At 51.3% G+C, this 21039-nt stretch overlaps 1 protein-coding gene across 6 annotated transcripts in view; it reads right to left on the bottom strand.

Annotated features, from left to right (window-relative positions):
- The window catches only part of TRIP12 (thyroid hormone receptor interactor 12), a 2051777-nt gene that overhangs the window by 170150 nt on the left and 1860588 nt on the right, over positions 1 to 21039 (bottom strand). For all 6 annotated transcript variants that reach the window (XM_069618297.1, XM_069618300.1, XM_069618299.1 and 3 more), the window contains one exon: positions 19481 to 19595. In XM_069618297.1, coding sequence (XP_069474398.1) covers positions 19481 to 19595 — 115 coding nt within the window. The remainder of the gene's footprint in view (positions 1 to 19480; positions 19596 to 21039) is intronic.

Here is a 21039-nt window from a genome sequence, read left to right as displayed (position 1 = left end):
TGGGTTGTTGGATGAGGGAATTTTGACTATCAGAGGTTGAGTTGGCAGAGAGGCTTTCTTTAGGGCAATTTTTGTTTGGAGGTTGGATACTTTGTTGGTTAGTGCCAGTTGTATGTCTGTGCACCAAGTTTTGTCTTTGATGGAGTCATCCTGTACTGTGATAGGAGTTTCCAATTCCTTTAGGATGGAGAATAGCTCCTTCATGCTGGAGTTGGATTGGGAGATCCTATTATTATAGGTTTCTTGTTTGGCCAGGATGATGTCTCTTTTGTATTGCGAGGAGATGTTAATTAGGTTAGTTTTATTTTCAGCGGTCGGATGTCGGTTCCAAGCTGTTTCGCATTTTCTCTTCTGTAGTCTTAGGTTTTTTAGGTGGGGTGTAAACCATGAGTTCAAATGCTTTTTGGGTTTACTGATCCGAAGTTTAAATGGAGCAATACTGTCAAGAGCAGAGCACATGGCTGCGTTGAATGCATCCACTAGGATGCCTGGGTCGGAGTGGTCAGGTAGGGAATTTAGTTTGGGTAGGATGTGGGGCAGAATATTGTCGGCTGTGATGTTTTTCTTGTTTCTCGTTAAGGTGGGTGTGGCTGGCGTGGGTGTTAAGACTGTGGGTCTTTTGGTGTTGAGGGTGAAAGAGATAAGGTAATGGTCAGACCATATTTGGGGGGTGATGGCTGTTATAGAGGGGTAGCAGTTGTGACTGGCAATCCAGTCTAGTGTTCTTCCCTTGATATGTGTGGAAGTATTCACGAGCTGCGTGAAGCCTAGCACTGACAGAGTATTGCCTGTGGCAGTAGCATGATGGTCGTTGATATCGTTGAGCCCTAGATTGAAATCTCCTAGTACTAGTGTTTGGGAGGATTCTTTTAGCTTCTCAGAGATAACAGTGGTGATGTCTTCAGTGAAGGTGCTGACGGGGCCAGGGGGTCTATAGATAAGGTGGATATTTAGTGTTTGGGAGTTTGCAGTCGGTAATTTGATAGAGAGAAGCTCGCAGGATTTGAGGGAGGGTGTGGGTGTGATTCTCATAGAGAGATTAGATTTGGCGATAATTGCAATTCCTCCACCGCGCGAGTCTGGTCTGTCAGCTCTGAGAATGGTATAATTCTCTGGGACTGCCAAAGTGAGAGCCGGACCTGCTGCATCGTGGAGCCAAGATTCAGTAATGGCAATGAAGTCAAGGCTATTATCCCGTATGATATCTGCTATGTCAGTGGCATGGGCGACTAATGATCTGGCATTGATTAGAGCAGCTTTTAGTTCAGGTTCTAGCTGTGCTGTGAGCGGAGGTTTGGCTATAAGTTTATTGATTTTATGGTGTGGTTGGTGTCTGAGAGGGGCGGTGATTACCAGTGGTCGGCATATTTTGGGTCGGAGGTGTTCTAGGTTAATGTTATATTTAGTAATAGGTTCGAATATTTTAGGTAGTCGAGCCCGGAGTCTAAGCTTCCTTGTTCTAAGTTGCAGGGTTTAGAGATGTATTTAAAAAAACAACTATTCGGCTCATTATTCGGCTTCGGCCGAATAGTTTTGCTAACTATTCGGTATTCGGCTGAATAGTAATTTCACTATTCGGTACACCCCTACTTGTGAAGGGTAGAAGATGCAAGACACTCTACAACAAGAGGTAAGTTCTTTCAGACTTTTACAGTACCTTTGTATTGAAGAAAAAGTGCAGCAGATGACTCCGGTTCCTGTGCAGCTCTGCAGATCTCCCGTCCTCAGTAGTAGGGACAAGAGGGAGGACTTCTGGGGACTCCTGTACTGCAATGGGGCGGTCACCACTCGCAACCGGCAAACTTCAAACAAGTGCCTGTTCAGTGTTTCTACTGCTCGCGTCTACCGCAAATAGCAACACTGCGATTCCTGGCTGTCGAGATGGGCTTTCTTTGTTTCTGGGGTCCCACACTCTGTTGAGGGCGCTCAGGCTTGGCCAGTCCTGCTTCCTGGGAGTCCGGAGGATGTTCCTGTAGCTCTTGCCCAGCTTAAAAGAAACGCGCACAAACTGGTGTTCCTCTTCCTGGCAATTTGGTTTCCAGCAGCAACTCTGTGGAAATTCAACCAGCTCTTAGAGGATGTCCAGGTGGCTTACTTGAGTTGATTGGTCCCACCAACTCAAAGGGAGAAGTCGTCTTTGCAGGAGCTTCTCTGTCGATACGAATTTGGAGTTTCATGAAAGCAGCAGGGCTTCACCGGGCAAACCAACGGTCCAGGAGTTGCAGCAATTGTCGTCTTCCAAGTTCTTCGGATTCCTTCGTCCAGCAGGGTGGCTGTCCTTGCCGGAAAGTCAGCAGGCCAATCATCACAAAGTGCATTTGGATCTCCTAAGAGAAAAAGCACAGGGAGTTTCGGGCACCTCCCTCACTTCCTGCCCCCCGCTAGACATCCTGGAGCCAGAGGCGGGTTTCACTTGTGAAGCATGCCAAAGACTAAACGAACAAAGGGACCAAACCTGGTTTGGTGCAGAGTAAATCTTAAGAAGAACCTTTCTATAAAGAAATGGTGAAAAAAAGAAGACAGGGCCATTTTAACAAAAATGCCACCCATGGGTGCTTTACTGTGGCTGCGAACACAGCCCGCGGTAAAATCCCATAATGGTAGAAAAAGGTAAACCACTGCCACCAGCCATTCAGTGATGAAAGCGTAACATAAAAATGTTACATGAGAAGCTAGACAAAGGGGATACTAGGTAACCCCTCCAGCACCCCATTATAAAAGATAGTGTGTGCTGGGTCTAGAAAGTTACAAATGTAAGTAAAGTCAATTTCACTTTACTGCTCTGGGAAACAGTTTGTCACAGAGAAGGTATTTGAACATTTGGGAAATTTGAAAGACTTACCTGTGTCACTGTACTGAAGGTGCTGTGTGACAATGTAAACAATGATGCCTATGAGTTTCTCAGACTCCAGAACCAAAAGAAGGAACAAGTTACTTATCTGTAACTGTTGTTCTCCAGCATGGGTCTGTCATGGATTCACATGCTCATGAATATTCCCCGTCGTCAGGCTGGGAATCCTCGGTAAAGAAAAATCAGTATTAGTTTTGTTTCTGATCTGTCTTTCGTAGCAGTAACCAATCACTGATCTCTGCGTCATACTGACCACAGCCAATGACTGCCATCTCCCTAAGCCCCGCCTCTGGCAGCCATCTTCAGATTTGGTAGCACGTGAAGTGGCAGTATGACCAAGTGAAGAGCCGCATAGGGGTAGGCGGGAGGGTTCGCATGTGAATCCATGCCAGACCCATGCTGGAGAACAACAGTTACAGGTAAGTAACTTGTTCCTTCTCCAGCATGGGGTCTGGCATGGATTCACATGCTCATGAATAAAAGAATACATAGCAGTACACACATGCACAACCACGGGAGGTGGCAAAGGCTCAACATTAAGCATTACATCCAAAACTCAACATTAAGCAATTCTTACCTCCTCACCAGGCTCACCTTAGGCGAACAGGTTGCGCAGCACTGCTTGGCCGACCCTGGACTCCTCCCTGGAATCCCGATCGACGCAGTAGAATTTAGTGAAGGTGTGCGTCGACCTCCACGTAGCAGCCCTGCAGATGTCCAGCAAGGGCACACCAGATAGGAACGCCGTGGTAGCTGCGATCGCTCTGGTGGAATGGGCTCTCGGACGGCCAGGCAGCGGTCGGTTTGCCAACCGATGACAGTACATGATACAGCCGGAGAGCCATCTGGAAATGGAAGCCTTCGAGAGAGCCTTCCCCTGATTGACAGGTCCCAAGTTCACAAAAAGTTGTGATGTCTTCCGAAAACTCTTCGTGCGGTCCACGTAGAACTTCAGCACTCTAGCCACATCCAGCGAGTGCAAAGTCCTTTCAGCCGGCGACAAAGGCGACGGGAAGAAAACAGGCAACACCAAGAGTTCGTTGAGGTGGAAGTCCGACGGCACCTTGGGCATGAAGGAGGGGTGCGTCCTGAGCACTACCCTCGTGTCGTGAAAAGTCAAGTACGGGGGCTTGCAGGAAAGGGCCTGGATCTCTCCCACCCGTCGTGCGGAGGTGATGGCCACAAGAAACGCTGTTTTCCAAGACAAGGACTTCAACAGAGCTGAGTGCAGAGGCTCGAACGGAGGTACCATGAGCTTGGTCAGCACCACGTTAAGCTCCCACGCCGGGGCCGGTGCCTTCACCGGCGGGAACGATCTGAACAGTCCCTTCATGAATTCTTTCACCAGACGATGAGACCACAAAGACGTCCGTCCCGTGGTTCTGGTGTATCGGGAGATCACAGCAAGATGAATCTTGATGGAAGCGTGCGCCAGTCCAGCCTTGGCCAGCAGGTACGGCAGTACTTGAGGAGTCGTAATCCGTAGAGGGTTAATCTTCTGTGCGTGGCACCAGACAGAGAACATCTTCCATTTGTGTCCGTAGCATTTAAGAGTTGAGGACGCCCTGTCCTTTGCAAGAACCTCTCTGCAGTCGGCCGGTATGTCGTAACCTCCAAACTCTAACGTTGCAGGAGCCAGGCCTGCAAGTTCAGCGACTTCGGGTCGTGATGGAGGATGGCGCCTCCTTCCCTGGAAAGAAGATCCGCGTCCACTGGCAGCTTGATTCACGGGGACAAGTCCAGAAGGTCCGGGAACCATCTCTGCCTCGGCCACGCAAGTGCGACGAGGATCACCCTGCACCGTGACCGCTTGAGCTGGTTGATGAGCCGGATCAGCAGCGGCAATGGAGGGAACACATATAGATACAGGCCCTCCCAGGGGAACGAGAAAGCATCCCCCATGCTCCTCGGCTGGGGAAACCTGCTGGCGAACCTCCGGCACTTGGAGTTCGTCGCTGTCGCGAACAGGTCGATCTGGGGTGTGCCCCACTGTCGGAAGAGGCGGTCCACTAGATCCTGTCGTAGTTCCCACTCGTGGCACGAGCGCAGCTCTCTGCTGAGCAAGTCGGCAATGGTGTTTTTTATCCCTGCCAGATGAAACGGCACCAGAAACATCCCTTGGGCGACGGCCCAATGCCACAGATCCTGAGCCTCCTTGGACAGGGCTGGGGATCTGGTACCGCCCTGCTTCCTGATGTAGAACATGGTGGTGGTGTCGGTGAAGATCCTCACCACCTTGCCCTTGAGGGACGGAAGAAAGGACCCGAGGGCCCAAAACACTGCACGGAGTTCCAGGACGTTGATATGGAGGGACTTCTCCGTCGGCAGCCAAAGGCCTCTCGCGTGCAGATTTTAGGTGTGCGCTCCCCCACCCTTCCAGGGAGGCATCCGTGGTCACTGTCTTCTGGTGGCCCGGGGTCTGGAAGTCCATGCCTGCCGTCAGATGCGCACGGGTGCCCCACCACCGGATCGCTCGTCGGAAGCTCTCGTCGAGTGTGATCCTGTCCTCGAAGCTGCCCGTCTGGATCCAGCGAGCGTCCAGGAACTCCTGCAACGGGCACATCCGAAGCCTGCACAGGCGGATGAGATAAATGCAAGAAGACATCATTCCGAGGAGGGATTTGATGGACCTCACCCTGGCCGCGTCCACAAACAGCATCCTCTGCACCTTGCCCAAGATGGCCCTCGTCCTTTCCTCCGACGGAGAGGCCAGAAGCGCCACTGTGTCGAGTTTCGTTCCCAGAAACAGCGCGTCTTGCGAGGGCACCAGGTGGGACTTGGCGTAGTTTATGGAGAATCCCAGGTCCGTGAGCAGTTGGACGGTCCTCGCCGTGTGCTCCGCGGCGAGCTCCTTTGTCTTTGCTCGGATGAGCCAGTCGTCCAGGTAGGGGTAGACGTGGATCCCCTCCAGGCGCAGCCGCGCTGCCACCGGTGCGAGGCACTTGGTGAACACCCTGGGTGCCGACCTCAATCCGAAGGGAAGGGCTCTGAACTGGTAGTGACGCCCTTGGACCACGGATCTGAGAAACTTTCGGTGTCCCTTTAGGATGGGGATATGGAAGTAGGCATCCTCCAAATCCAACAACGACAGGAAATCGTCCTCCTCCAGTTGACCCAGGACGTGCTGGAGGGTGACCATACGGAACTTCTGTGCCTTGATGAATTTGTTCAGTCGTCGTAGGTCCAGGATGGGACGCCATCCTCCCGTCTTCTTCACGAGGAAGTATCTTGAGTAAACTCCGGAGCCCCGAAGCCTCTTTGTGACGAGCTCGATGGCGCCTTTCTTGAGCATCGCCTTTACCTCCAAGAGAAGTTGAGGGACGTGATGTTCCTTCCTTGCCATGGGGGGACGCGCAGGCACTTCTTTAGAAACTCAAGCGCGTGACCCTGGGCCAGGGCGTCCAGCACCCAACGGTCGGTGGAGATGGACTCCCACACGCTGACGAAGTTCGCCAGCCGGACTCACACCGGGGTGCTTCGGTGGGGGCCCGACCCCACGGCCGGTTCAGTCCTGCTTCGACAAGGCTTTGCAGCCTTGTCCTCCTTGGCGACGACGGCGGGGTCTGCCCGACTTGCCTCGTCCCCTGTAGGCTTCCTGTGACGACGAACGGGCCGCTTGACGATAGGTGGAAAATCCGCCGCCGGAACCTTTGGAGGCACCCTGCTTGCCTCCGCCGCTCCAAAAGGGCGGCCGTCGTTGCTGGAGAACACCAAGAGCCCGGGCCGTCTCTGTGTCCGTCTTGATGGCTTGTAGGGAATCGTCCACTGTTTTCCCAAACAGGTTGCTCCCGCCGAACAGCATGTCCAAGACTCTGGTCTGCACGTCCTGACGGAAGTCAGTTGCCTTGAGCCATCCACGCCGTCTAAGGCACACGCCGTTGCCCAACTGGCGAAATCCAGTGTCAGCGATGTCCGTCGCTATCGTAATGGCGTGGTCCGACGCCACTTCTCCTTCCTGCAAGATCTCTAGGGCCTCCGCCCTCTTGTTGTTTGGTAGGAAATCCAGCAGGGGAGCGAATTTGTACCACAACTCCCTGTCATAGCGGGCTACGATAGCCAAGTCGTTAGCAGCCTTAATCGTCGTCGCTGCCGATGAGATGACACTGCGTCCCATCGTGTCCAACTTCTGTGCCTCGCCGTCCGTCGGGGAGGATGACGTAGAGGCAGAGGCCCCCCCGCTTTCTTCCTGGCCGCCGCGGAGACGACCGAGTCCGGGGTCGGCTGTGCCTGAAGGCACAAGGGGGCCGCGTCTGGGACCCGGTACTTCCTCTCGTACCGATCCCTTCTCGCAGGCGTTGTGGATGGGTTCTTGAGGAGGGCGAGACCCTCATCCCAGATATCGTCCAGCAGAGGTACAGCGAGGACCTTCTTCCTCTTGGTCTCGCGCCGTTGATAAAGGAAACCTTCCTTCTTCTCTTCCGGGCAGAGCTGGAAAAGCTCGGATGCTCTGGCGATCATGGTATGAAACGATCCAATCTCGTCGGGCGGTGAAGCCCGGGGAGGAGGTGACGACGGGAGATCCTCGTCATAAACCTTGTCGTCTGTGCCCGTCGCGGCCGTGTTAGTCCCCGTATCATCTCCACGGGTCGTGGACGGGGAGGAGTGCTGAGCAGGGCGCGATGGTTGAAAAGGAGGTGGAGGATGAATCCTTCTCTTGGGAGGAGGGCTCCCAGAAGGGCCTGGCTCCGGGTCCCCCGTCGGGAGAGGTTCCTCCGTTGGTGGTAACGGCAATCTCGTCCTTATCTCCGAGCATAAGGACTGTATAGCCAACAAAATGGCCGCCGAGTTGTCTTGCGGCACTGGTTGAGGGGAGTCCGACGGGCAGTCAGAAGCCTCATCGGCACCCTCGACGTTCTCGTCGTCTCCTACATCGGGGTCCCTCTCGACGGACTTGGCTTCTTCCACGCCAACGCCGTGGCTGAAGACTTCGATCAGCTCCTCCTCAGAGGTTGAGGCCGAATCCACGACGACCTCCTGCCCCCCCTTTTTCTTCTCCGTCGGAGGTTTCACGGGGGTCCTGTCGATGGGCATGAAAGAGGACTTCCTCTGCGGTGGCAGGGAGACTCTGGGCTCCGAGGTCGCCACCACTGGTGTAGCCTCCACAGGCTGAGCCAGGGCCGCCGCGACTGTCTCGATAGAGGCCTTGGCCGGATGGATTAAGGCTTTCACCACCTTAGGTGGGCTCACTGCCTTCTCCTTGGTGGGAGGGTCACCGCCTCGCTCCCCCTCCGATGGGGCCTTCGAGCTCGACCGGGGTCTCTCCAGGAGCTTCGCCGGGTGCTTGGCCTTCCTCTTACCCGAGCCAGAGCGTTGGCTCGTGGTTGATGGCGCCGGGGAGGATGCGCCGGGGAGGATGCGCCCTGCCTGGCGCCCGTAGAACCCGACCATTCGGCGCTCCCGGTGCAAGCGGACTCGCGGTGCTTGTCCTTCTGTTGGACCCCCATCGCCGGGGCGCCCTCAAAGGTCTTAGAAGACCGCTCCGACTTCTTCTTCTTCTCGCCTGACGGGCTCTTCCCTTCCAGCCAGTTGGCGGTCCTTCATGGTCCGCTCCGACATATTGCCACAAAACGCACAGTCCTTCTCCACGTGCGTCTTGTCCTCATGCAGGCAGTAGAGGCAAAGGGAGTGTTCGTCCTCAGACATTCTGAAGCTGGCACCCAGGGCAGACCCTGAACAGCTTTCTGGGCGTCGAGCTTGCCTTCTCCTGGGCCATGATCGAGATGGGCCTGAGAAACTTCTGGAGTCCTCCAAAAGCGTGGCTCGACGAAATCTTCACCCTTGAGGGGCGTAGAAGAATCCGACACGGGTCCCCGTTGATCGGATAAAGAAACGGTGGAGCTTGAGACTCTTTTGACCGAAAAAGAGAACATTTTCCTAAGAAAAAGCGCGAAAAAAGCACTAAAGCTCGAGAGCAATCGCACGAGGATCCCAACACTTGAACGTGCGGTAAAAATCTGAAGATTGCTGCCAGAGGCGGGGCTTAGGGAGATGGCAGTCATTGGCTGTGGTCAGTATGACGCAGAGATCAGTGATTGGTTACTACTATGAAAGACAGATCAGAAACTAAACTGATACTGATTTTTCTTTACCGAGGATTCCCAGCCTGACGACGGGGAATATTCATGAGCATGTGAATCCATGCCAGACCCCATGCTGGAGAAACAGTGTACAAAATCACATTAAAATACACGAGTGAGTGGGGAAAAAGGGTCTCACTCTCTAGGTAAAAAATCAAGTCCTCAAAATCCAGCAAAGTTGCTGGGGTCTCTAAGGTAGAGGGAATTGGCACATTTCTGAGAATTCTCCTTAACAGCGATCATACTTTGACAGGATGGCCAAGGCGTTGGAGGCTTTGATGTTGGAAGTAGTGGTGCAAATGATCCGCTTGCCCAACTCATTCAGCTTCTTCCACCTCCTGATCCGGAGATAGCATCCGGAGGGCAGTGGGTTCGCCGAGCATTTCCTGGCTGCGGTAGACGCCACCGGGTCTGGAAAAGGCTGCATCTCAGGCACCAGGGGCCCCCTGAGTCAAGCACCCTATATTTTTCCTCCAGTCTCTCTCTTTTGGGAGGGGCGGTATCTAGCATCTTCAACAGCTCCAACCCTTCCTCACAAACATCATCGAGCAGCAGAATTGACATGACCGCCTTCCGTGAAGACCTCCGGCGCTGAATAAGGAACCCTTCCTTCTTTTGTTTCAGGGCCATGTTTTAAAGTGCAAAGGCCTTTGACAGCATGCTATGAAAGTAGATTACCTCTTCCAAGGGCAAAGCCCTGGCAGGCTCATCCATGCCCAGAGGCTCACAGTCAGCCTGTAAATAATCTTAATTGTCCGTATGGGTCGATGTTGAGTCTGTGCCTGTGTCGGTACGTGTAGGCACCTCCCTCAGTGGGGTCAACGCTCTCCAGGGAAGTGCTGGAGGAGGCATCACCAGCTGGTTCGGCCCTATGGGTGAGGGGCTGGGTTGCCGCCTTGGTAGGGCTTGACGAGCGCCTTGATCTGACTCGTCCTAGGACGACTTACTGGAGGTCTGGGTAGGGATACTGACCATCCCCGGAACCAAAGGAGCTGATTGCCTCTGCAGTATCACTGATGGGGTTATGTGATAATCCTGCATTTTAAAGCCCGAACACAAAAAAGACGGATTGTTTTGGGCAGTTTTTGTGTAGGCTTTAAAATGCGGTATTATTACATAGAACCCCCCTCCTTCCCGACCCCCACCCTCTCCCACTAATTCTCTCGTTAATCGGGGAGGTTAACCCCCCCCAAACCCCACCTTTGCCCACCTACCGCCCCCTCCCACATCTAAACACGCATTCTCCCCACACCTACGCATACAAACACACACAGTTTCAAACGTACCTGTCACTCCCGCAACGAGTCCACTGGGGCACACAGAACCCATCAGCCCCTCCGAGCACTTGTGTGCAGCAGTGGCTTGACAGTTTGATTTGGAAAGACCACTCCGTGCGGTCACAAAGCAGTCTTTCCAAATCAGTCTTTTTTTCCTTTTGGAAAAAAGAAAACGGTTTTTTGACCTATGACCATCTCTGACACCAAGGTGTGGACGGTCGTCAAAATGTCCAAAGACATATCCCTTGGAGCTGGCTGAGGCGTGACTGGGATCGCAGGGCTGAAAGGTGGACCAAAAGGCAAATCCGTCTCCCCTTTCGGTGATCCCCCCTCCTGGGATATGGGGCAGGGGCCTCCCTCATAATCCGAATAGTAACCTTCAGGCAGGTGATCCATCATTGGAGCTGGTCTATATTTGTGAGGATCTCCTTGGAGAGCCTTGCAGGCTTGCCTGGGACACCTTCTCCTACCCACTGGGGAGAAAATCCATAGGGGGCAGCTGCTCCCTCAATCTCCCTGAATCTTTAGAGAAGGAGGCGATGATGGGTGCCTGTTCTCACACACAGGCGCATCCTTGGGAATTGTGGGTACAGCAGTCAGCGGGCATGGAGGTAAAGACACCCGTGGTGTAGCTGTCTTCACCGTGTACACCACAGTCTTAATGGCCCCTCCTGTTGCCGAAGTAACAATGGTCGTCTATGTCGATGGGCCCATCAACGGGATGGCAGACGCTCTTGTCGTTGACTGGATCACCATTGACGAAACAGATAACTTAGATGACTAAATGGTCATCAACTAAGATGAGGCCTTGGCAGATGGAGCAGTCGTGGACAGGGGCTTGAGCCCGTCCTTCACATCCTTGTTGTGAGTAACAGTGCTTTGAAGGGGTCAGGGACTTCCTTGTGGAAGGTATACCCCCCCACAGGTAGGCTAACAGTCGACTGAGCTGGAGACAGGCAACAGGTCCTTCTCGAATTGGGTCCCGCAGCTTCGGCAACCTTAGCAGGATCTGCAGCATTGCGTTTGACCTGCTTTTGCATCCTCCCCCCCCCCCCCAACACGAATCATGCTGCTAACTTGCAGTAACAGTATTTCTGGGTCTTCGACAGAAAACCTTGGCAAATCTCGTATCCCTCCTCATCCTGATCTGGATGCAGGCAATACAGGCACTTCAGGTGCCGATCCTCAACGTAGATGTTTCTTAGTCCACAATTACTGCAGAGCTTGACGAGACTCCACTTCTCCTGCGACATCGTTGATATCTATACTAGGCCCAAGCCTTAGGCTCTGAAAACTTTGAAGAGAAAATCCACAATGCAAGGTGATCTTCGCAGACAAGGGGTCCCCGCCGACGCTAGTCGAGCGACGGTTGAAATTGGAACGTCCATTTGATTGAAAAAACTCTAAATATCAAAAAAGGTTCGAACCGCGATATGAGAGGACTCCCAACACTTAGGGAGCAGTATGACCCAAAGAACAGTGGTTGGTTACGGAGTAAAATACTGTTTTCAGTCCAAAACAAAACATTTTTTTCTTTCACCGATGATTTCCATCCTGGCGACAGGGAAGGTTCATGAGCATTTGAATCTGATGCTGGAGAAGAGGCAGCATGAAAGTCCAGCGATGCGGCAGCAGATCCGATCACTGGAATCTTGCTCAGGCAGACGAAAGAAGGGACACTGGGATGGATCTCACAGCCTCAGTCAAGTGGAGTGGCTCTCCACAACTGATTCTTCTAGGTTCTGTGGTTTTGGCACCCGTTTCAAAGCACCAGTGAAGAATGGTTACCGCCCGGTCGAATTAGCTTGCTCTCTTGGTGCAGCAATTCGAAGAGGGGAATTCAATGAGCCGAATCTACCCTTTGGAGGTCGGGAAGGAGTCCAAAGTTTTGGGAGGATTCAATCTTCGGAAAGTGATGCACTGCACAGTGGCCATAGGTCTCAGGGTATTGGCGGTTTGCAACCAGTGAAGGTTGCAATTTGTCATGGGATGGCTCGAAATACAGGTCGTCTCCAGAATGGTTGGTACCCCCAGTCTGAAGGAGGAAATCAACCGGTTCAGAGCATCCCTGTCGCTTGGAAAAGTGGGCTAGAGAAGCAGCGGTCAATCAGATGGCTCTGGCAGTCTCTGGCGGTTGCTGCAGAGGTCATCTTCATAATGGATCTTTCAGCAGTCGAATCTGGAATCAACCTAAAGACCCTCACCTTTTATGCAGGAACTCAGCCTTTCAACATACATGCTTCTTTTAAAAAGTGGGTGGCGGCTGTCCCCGAGGGACAGCCGGGCAACCAGTGGCAACTGGATCCAAGCAGTCTCACTGGAGGACAAAGGCCTGAGGAGTTTGTGACATCCCAGTTTCCTGTCCTCCCTGACACACTCGCTCCTTTGGGCAGGCTTAACAAAGGGACCCCAGCAAAGACAAGACAAACAAGGACCAACCCCACCCTGCACGGCAGAAGGACCAAGAAAGAAAAAACTATTGTTGGTGAAAAAAGAATGTAGGTACCATTTTGGATCAAGAGTGTCCCATGTGTCACTTAAAGCAGCTGCAAATACAAAATGGTAGAGAAACATCTACTGCCACCAGCCACTGGATGGATTTGTTACTGTAACTAAAAAGTTATAGGAGAAGTTAAAAAAGGGTTACAAAGTATCCCTTCTGCACTCTGCATAAGGTGGGGCGTGCTGATCTCTCAAAGTAAAGTGCAGATCGAATAAAAGGTATCCCCCTATTGTTGGGTACAGTGGTTCTCACAAGGAAAAATGATAAAACCAAAAAGGGAAACTCAAGTGGCTTCCAGCAGCACTACACTAGGTGCTGCAACAGTAAATTACAGATGCAACAGAAAAAGATGGAGGAAAGCAGACTCCATCAAAAGAACACAAAAAGGGGTGCCCAGATTACAAAATAAGAATAAGTAAGTGAGGAAAAAAGGTTCCTAATCACTTAAGGAAAGTCAGAAAAAAAATAGTCCAGCAAAAAGTGCTGGAGGACTCACCAGGTGAGGAGAATCTCACACAAGATGAAAATTCTACCCAACAGCACCATTTAATATGGAAGCTAGGTCAGCCAATCTATTTTCCTCAGCCTGCAATTCCTCAGGCTCGAGAGAGACACGAGCTTGAGGTCAAAAGAAATCGCATCAATTACATCGAAGATGCCTTTGAAGGAAGACATGTAATCCCTTCTCGACTTTGGTGCAGACCTTGAAGTTGAGGGGTCTTCGACCACTGACGTCGAACAGTCCTTCGATGCCGATGGGACATCAAAGACCGTGGCAGTCAACCAAGTCGTCAGTGGCATCGATAGATCACTAATCCTTGTGGAGGATTTCAATACCTCCAGGTTTTTCTGGCACACAGGGAGGAGGGTGAACAGAGTCCCTGCTGGCTTTTCAGGCTTGACTGTCTTCTTACCAGAGGAAAAGAGAAAGGGCGGACCTGCTTACTCAAAGACATGCATCATTTTGATGCAGAACACTTCCCCTCAAAAACCGCTTGAGCGGAAAAATTGGAAGTGTACCCGTTTCTCCGTGGACAAGCGCCTACTCCTTTTCTTCTGCTTGGATAAAGAAGACTAATGATGGTAGTCGCTCCTTGAATGCAATCATTTACAGTGCTTTTTTCTGTTTTTTTCCCCTCTTTGGCGATTTTTCAGCCGTGGAGCATTTGCCTTAGTTAGGTTTACGTCTGTCAGCATCAAACTTGGCAACTTTAACGTCAATCGACACAGGAACAATTTGGAGGCTCTCTCCTTTGAGGCTTTTTGTCGTTATGTTTCAGCATGAGCCGCAACCCCCCACTCAGGAGGATAGCTCAGCGGCAACGTGCTTGCCTTGGAAGAAAGACGACACAGAGCAACACAGGTTCGATCTCCAGGTCCTCGCTTAGAAACCTCTGGGCTTTAAGCATGGTATAAATAACCTAACATATCATAACATGGTAGGCACCAAGACACCACAGAAACATTATGTGGGGGTGGGTTGAGTTGACATTTGAGCACTGCAACTTTGTCCGACAAGTCGCAAACCTTGTGTGGCTGAGGATGGGCCGACAGCAAGAGTGTATACCCCTCCATCTGCCTGTACTGTAATTGGCGTCCAGGCATTGATTGACCGGCTGGACCGAGTGGGGCTTGAGCCAACCCTTCTTGGCCAGGGAGACATCGGTTTGCAGTGGAATCCCCGTTTTGGCAGAGGGGCATCGCGTGAGGACTTCAGCCAGAACCCCCTCTGCCTGATGCTCAATATCGGGTTGGGGTAGGCCCAGGTACTCTGCCAGCCCTGCAAGACGTTCAGGAAGGCCCTAGCTGATGATGGCGTGTCTGGATCCTCCTCCTCATCCGTATCCTGTGGATCAGGAGGATCCTGTGGAGGAGGAGTAGCTGGAGCCAGAACCTGGGATTTAGTTACCGCGGCCAGAGGTTGAGGAGGACGCTGGTACGGAGCCGTCTGAGGAATCGGCTGGGTGGCCAGAGGCAGCGGCTGAGCCGGGGGCACCGGCAGAGGCGCTTGTGGTGCTGCTAGCATCATAGGGAGGACCTCCCTGATGGCGTCCTTGAGGATAACCCCATCCGAGGTGACTTCATGAGGTACCTCTCGAAGAACCCCTCTTCACTGGTGGGATAGGTGGTAGGGGGTACGGACAGGGTAGCCGGGAGCTGTTGGAGCCGCTGCATACCCTGCCCATCTGGACGCAGTGGGAAGCTGCCCTGCGTATAACGATAGGCTGGAGGCCACGTACCTGGTTGAGTGCAGTCCCACCTTGACACTCGTTCTTCGCCAAGCTCCTGGAATGGCATCGGACGGGTGCCTGTGTCTGGCGCAGCGGCCATCTTGTACAGCTGCCTGCCATGTGCCTGCGACGTGTTACTCGGCTCACTGGGCCCAACCTCCTCCATGACTCTTGCATGTGGATCACAAGGCCTACCCTGCTCTTCGGGCCTTGACCCGATAGGTGGGACACCCTCGATCCGGGGGTCGGTAGAGCTGCGTTTAGGCACCCGCTCAGACGTATTACTGGCACTAGGGCATAGCCCCTCTGCCATATTGCCGGTACAATGGTAGAGCCCCTCGGATGATAATCCGGTACAAGAAGCTTCCGGTCCCTCAACACTGCCACTGGGAGGATCCAAGGATCTCTCGGTCCGAAGGCCGGTAGCTGCTGCAGCAGCCTCGGTGCACGTGCTGGTACAAGGACCTGAACAGTCCATCCCGCACGGGAGAGTCCTTGGGAAGGAGTCTCCTTTGCGGGGTGCAATGGAATATAGCGGCCCTACCTGGGGCCTGGCTCAGTGTTTCACGAAGTTCTTGAGGTCCTCTGGAGGCGACTTCTGGAAGAGCTCCCTCCACCTGGCTAGTCTGTTCTTCAGCGATTTCGATGACAGCAAGCCACACGCTGTACAAGCTTGTCAACCGTGGTCTGGGCCAAGGCAACGTAGGCAGAGGGCGTGGGGGTCTGAAGTTGGGAAGAGCCCACTGCATGATGGACACCTGCTGAACCCTGTGATAGTCGACTTGCGCCAGGGAGGAGGGCGACGCCTGAGGACCGAGTACCTAAATGATAAAAAGACCAAAAAATACAAAGAAGTATCAGAGCGTGGAATTACATGGCCGAAGCCAAACCCAGGAGCGCTGGTGAATTCGGCCCGTTCGCGTCGACGCGGAAAACGGGACTGAGGTGCGCCGGCGGAGTCAGGGCAGCGCATGCTCCCAGGGCCACACGCACCTCTAAATTTGAAGGGGATGAAGGTTTTTTTCTGGTGAAAAAGGTTCCGTCTCCTGTCCTTTGGAAGGAACACCCATGCAGTATGGAGGAAAGGGGATGGGACGCAAGAGTGAGACCAAATAGCTTAACACTGAACTGCTAGTGGGTTGACCACACCACAGATTTCAGGTACTTCTTGCGCCTGGTATGGATCGGCTCTTGGAAGTAGGAAGTCTTGGAATCCAGGGATACCAGTCAGTCTTACGGTCCAAGGGCCTGCAGTATCTGGGACTGCGTGACATTTTAAACTTGTTCTTGCATAGAAACGGCTTTGAAAGCCTCAGATACAGGATGGGATGCAAGCCCATGTCTACTTCAGAAACGAAGTACAGCGAGCAGGAGCCTGTGCCTAGCTCTGAATGGTAAGAGAAGGGCCGGAGACAGGAGTGGAATTGAGGTTGGGAGGTAATAGAGCAAACGGGAGGCAGTAGCCTTGAGATACGGCCTGAAATGTCCTTGTGTCAGAATTGGCTCAGCACCCCTTCGACAAGTAGGGAAATTCTTTCCCCCCCCACTTGGGTGGCTTATCTGAAGACCTCTTGACAGAGGCGTTGCCCCTAGGAAACTGTGGGCACTGCAGCAATAACACCTCTCCGAGATACACCACTTTTGCGCTGGCGAGTGGGATGAGACAGCGGTTACTTGCCGTAGAGCTCCCGAAACCTACCACAGTGGTCGAAGGAAACAAAAGAGAAGAACCCTTAACCTCTTGGTGCTGAGCTGGAAGGCTGATTAACAGCAAGGCCTAAGGATTTGGCTGTGGCTTTCAATGCCTGGGACTTCTGGAGGGATTCATCAGCTTTAGCCCCAAAGTGGCTGTTCCCATAAAAGGGCATATCCAGCAGTTTTGCCTGGATATCCTGCGTAAACCCAACATTCCTCATCCTTGGGTGCATCCCTCAGGGGCGACTATTCATTGCCAGATTTTAAAATCTGGCATGCTGCTTCCTTGCCATCATTCACCAGGGTGTTGAAACAGTCAATCTTCTTCGCCAGATTTTCTGCCATCCTGGAGTTGATGCACCAGAGATCAAAAGTACCATTAGGCCAAAGAGCAGGAAGAGTTCACTGCTCTCGGAGCAAGACTCTCCAAAACAAATACACCTTGTGCCCCCCAAACAGCCAGCCTCTCCACAACTGGAGGCAGAAAGAGGTGATTCCTCCTAAAGGTGGCTAAGAGGCCATAGCTTCCTGCACCACTAAACTCTCTGGGGCCAAGTGGGTAGAAATGCCAGATACTAGGGTGCCAGGTGGTGGTTTTTTTTGCAAGGTTCCAGTCCACCGCAGGAATCAATGCAGGTTTTCCCCAGGCAACAGCACTGGGGCCTCTACAGCTGAGTTCCGGGGCAGAAGGATTGCTCTTGAGGGACTCATCCAGGATACCAGTGAGCTCAAAATGAACTTTGTGTCTGGTGGGTGCTGAAAACCCTTGTGTTTCCATCACCTTTGCCATCATTCTCTGGATGAAAGTGTGAGGCATGCCTAGAATGGGCACCCAAAGGATGACCAACTCTGGGTAGGTCTTCAAGCTACTGGCTTCCTGTAGGTATGTGGCCAGCTGATGCAAATCCTCTTAGTCGCAGTCAAACTTCTCAGGGAAGTCCATCGACTGACTCCCACTCCCCCAGAATGGGATAGGATCCCCTTCTTCGTCAAAGATGTACGACATATTAGAGATGAACTTCCTCTATGGAAGCAGAGCATACTCTTGGGGACATCGGCCGAGCATCACAGATGGCACCTAAGCATATGGGAGAAGTCTCGAGAGCTCTACGCATGAATGTGCAGTAGCACCATGCTGAAGTCGACAGCGCAAAGGCCTTGGCAAAAATGTTCACCATTTTCAGGCTGGACTCCTACCATTCTCCTCTGAAGTAGGTGATTGAGTGGGAAACTGTTCCTGTGGTACCGGAACCAATCCTTAGGAGTCTCTGCCTCAAAGAAGAAGGAAGAGGGTGCTTTTTGTTATTTTGCTTCTGAACAGGAGAGTGTTTCTCTTGTTCCTCAACCTTCTTTCGCTCCAAATTCGCAGACTTGGAAAGTGTTCCCCTTTGTGGCAAAAGGTGAACAACTTGGCGGCATGCTCCTGAAGGTCTTTTAGGTCCATGTACTGGCACGACCTACCCTACTGCGTATCATGTTTTTCCCTCAACAGCAGAGGCAGACCCTGCTGTGTTGTGAGGCAGGCATCTGACTCCTAAAGTACACACAAGGTTTGAAGACCAAAGATTTCACACTTTTATGCATGACAGTCGAAATTTGAAATACGCCAAATGGCATGCCCGAAGAATTTGGAGTGTACAAAAATAATAAACTGAGGTCACATGATGCAGCAGGGTCTCATATCCTGTCCCTGATGTGAAGTCTGGTGTAGAGAGCGTCTGCTGAAGTTGACCCAGAGCGTCATTCCACCCCCGAAAAAATTTGAGGAGAGCTGGCACTGGGAGTAGAGTATCATAGATAAGGAATCTGTAGAGGGAAGGTAACCATGAGAATATTGTCAGAAGAGTAGCTGTCCTCAAACAAAGAAGTATATCACAAACAATATCTCAGTTAAGTAATAGTTTTTTGTACACTAAAAGGCAGGGTAACAGTAAAAAAGTCAAGTCTTAGGGTGTCTGTTCGCGCCTTTAATTTGGGGTCAAATGTGCCACTGAATAAAGAGAAGAGACACACTAATCATGGCCATTGCAGCCTAGGAAATCCTAGCCAGGTGGTGCCATTAACAAATATGCACAAATCAGTAGCACATTAACACAGGAACAATATCTGGATCGAGGACCTTCCACTGGGTTTTACGAAGAGATGGGTGAGCAGTGCATGCCCACAGCAAACTGAAGCTCAACTCTACATTAGGTAACAGGATTCTCTCAAATACCGGAGTCTTCAGAGCCAGCTAAGCGATGTTACTCGCACAGGCAAAACTGAGCATGTGGTGTAATCGAAGTCTGATACAAAAAAAGCAGCAACAGCATTTGAACCTTCAAAATCAGGTAAACGAGGAGGACAATTATAATGGTCATAGTTGCAAGGATCTGAAATCTGTGGTTCCCCAAATGCTTTAAATTATGGGTCACATGATCGCTCCCCATTGACTATGCTGGCTAAGACTGATGGGATTTGTAGTCCAAAATATCTTGAGAGCCAAAGGTTGCAGATCCCTTGGTTACAAGGCTGCAGAGTTGCTGCTTAAGACTCATTCTCTCACAGGTAAGGTAACCTTTAGCCCAGCCTCTTTATTCTGGAAAGGTTTCCCTAACGATACTTCGTGCAACAATTATCCTGAATTTTTGTTTTACCTCCGCTTGAGTGTTTTAACTCTAAGAGAAGCTTTTGTGTTGCTAGGCAAAGTTGGATGTTTCAAGTCTCATTTTAATGTCCCCCCTTTACACTATTAATAAACATTCAAATCTTTACAAAATAGTTTGCCAATAAGAAGCTGCTCAAGATCAAGAAATGCTCTCCAGGAAGAAATCAAACTCTACAATGCAACTACATCCTTACATTACCTTTTGGATTAGAAAGGGTTATCTCTTCACCTCTCCAGAGACCCAAGTCAGCTCTTTGCAGTTCCTGAGATACAAGTGCATAAAACTCCAGTGTAGGTCCAAGACCGGTTCCAACCTAGTAAAGATATAAAAGCAATTATCTATAAAACTTTATTTGTGTTGAAATAATGTCCGATGTCTACCTTTTTAGTGAAACAGTTGAGAGAAAGGAGGCAATCGATTAACCCAGCATGTCACAGATATTGACAAACAAACCAGGCCTTGGTTACTTTTTCAAAAAACTGTTATAAAAGACATATGAAGCAGAGCTTTTATTTACAACTTTTCTGTTTAAAGCAAACATGATTTCGATGAAAGATGGTATGAGACCATACCTTGTAGGCAAAAGGACTTGCGTTCCACAACCTCTAATCACAGTGATTCTAGAAGGCTTGGTAATTAGATACACCGCGGAACAAGGGCGAGTATGCTGCGCTCCTGCAGGGTGTTAGGTAGGCGGAAGGAGCTGTCTGTGTCCGGCAGTGCACCGTCCAGTAAAGAAGAACAAAGGAGGAATCCAACAAGGTGAGGAGCTGTGATATGGGGGTCAGTGGGATTCACACTTCAAATGCTTGGTCCATCAACAGCCCCACATTGCAGTGTCAACTTTCCTCATCTCTGCCTATTATTACCCAGCCTAGAATGGCAGCCATGACTATGCATACGGCTGGCTCCCCAACTCACCATCACAAAGCTTTACTGTGTTCACTCAACCCAAGAAGAAAATATTTGTTTTTTTTTTTTTTTTATAACGCGCCTAATATCGTACCTGAGCTCTGTTTCTATGCACGGATCCGGGATTCGAACCTCTGTTGCTCTGCATGGTCTTGCTTCCAAGACCACCACGTTGAGCCGGTGCTATCCTCCGCTATCAACTATAAAAATGTAAAATGCTGGTCGCACCCCCTGTACCAGGCACCGACCCAGGCAGAACCAAGGCACATTCTATGAAACTCACGGGCAATGCCTAGCACCCTGGCTGTTATGGGGAGTAAAGACACCTACGTAGAGGGCAAGATACCCATCAATGACAGCACTAGTAATGACAGCAGAGTGATTACACACAGCACAGTGATTGGTGGGTTAGATTGCCCCGTAGCCAGTTCTGTCATCTGGAGTGCAACACAGGAGGAACTTTCCAGCTGAGGGGGGCAAACATTGGGTAACATTCCGGGGGGCATGAGCCAACTGTACCCACCACTACAGCCACAACTCTGAGGAACTGTTAGGCAGAATCATATGCATTACCCTTAGGGAACACCACATATAATTAAGACTACAAATGATAGAACAATTTCACCTTTGGTACAAGCCTGTACTACACAGTAAAGTGGTAGCGATGGCAAATGAGCAGTGACAGGGATTACACCAAGGACTACAATGACCCTGACACTGCTCTTGATTTTACCTCATCTACTGCAGATGGCACTGAAGATATCACATCCCAGATTGTAGCACCCAGTGCTCTGCCAAAAAGGTTACAATGGGACAGGCTTTTGTCAACTAGGCTGAGTCCGCTC

The sequence above is a fragment of the Ambystoma mexicanum genome, chromosome 10 (assembly GCF_040938575.1).
Source record: "Ambystoma mexicanum isolate Mex_15411 chromosome 10, UKY_AmexF1_1, whole genome shotgun sequence".
NCBI classification, from domain to species: Eukaryota; Metazoa; Chordata; class Amphibia; order Caudata; family Ambystomatidae; genus Ambystoma; species Ambystoma mexicanum.
Note: the sequence above shows the minus strand (reverse complement) of the source record. Positions and strands in the feature narration are given on the sequence as shown.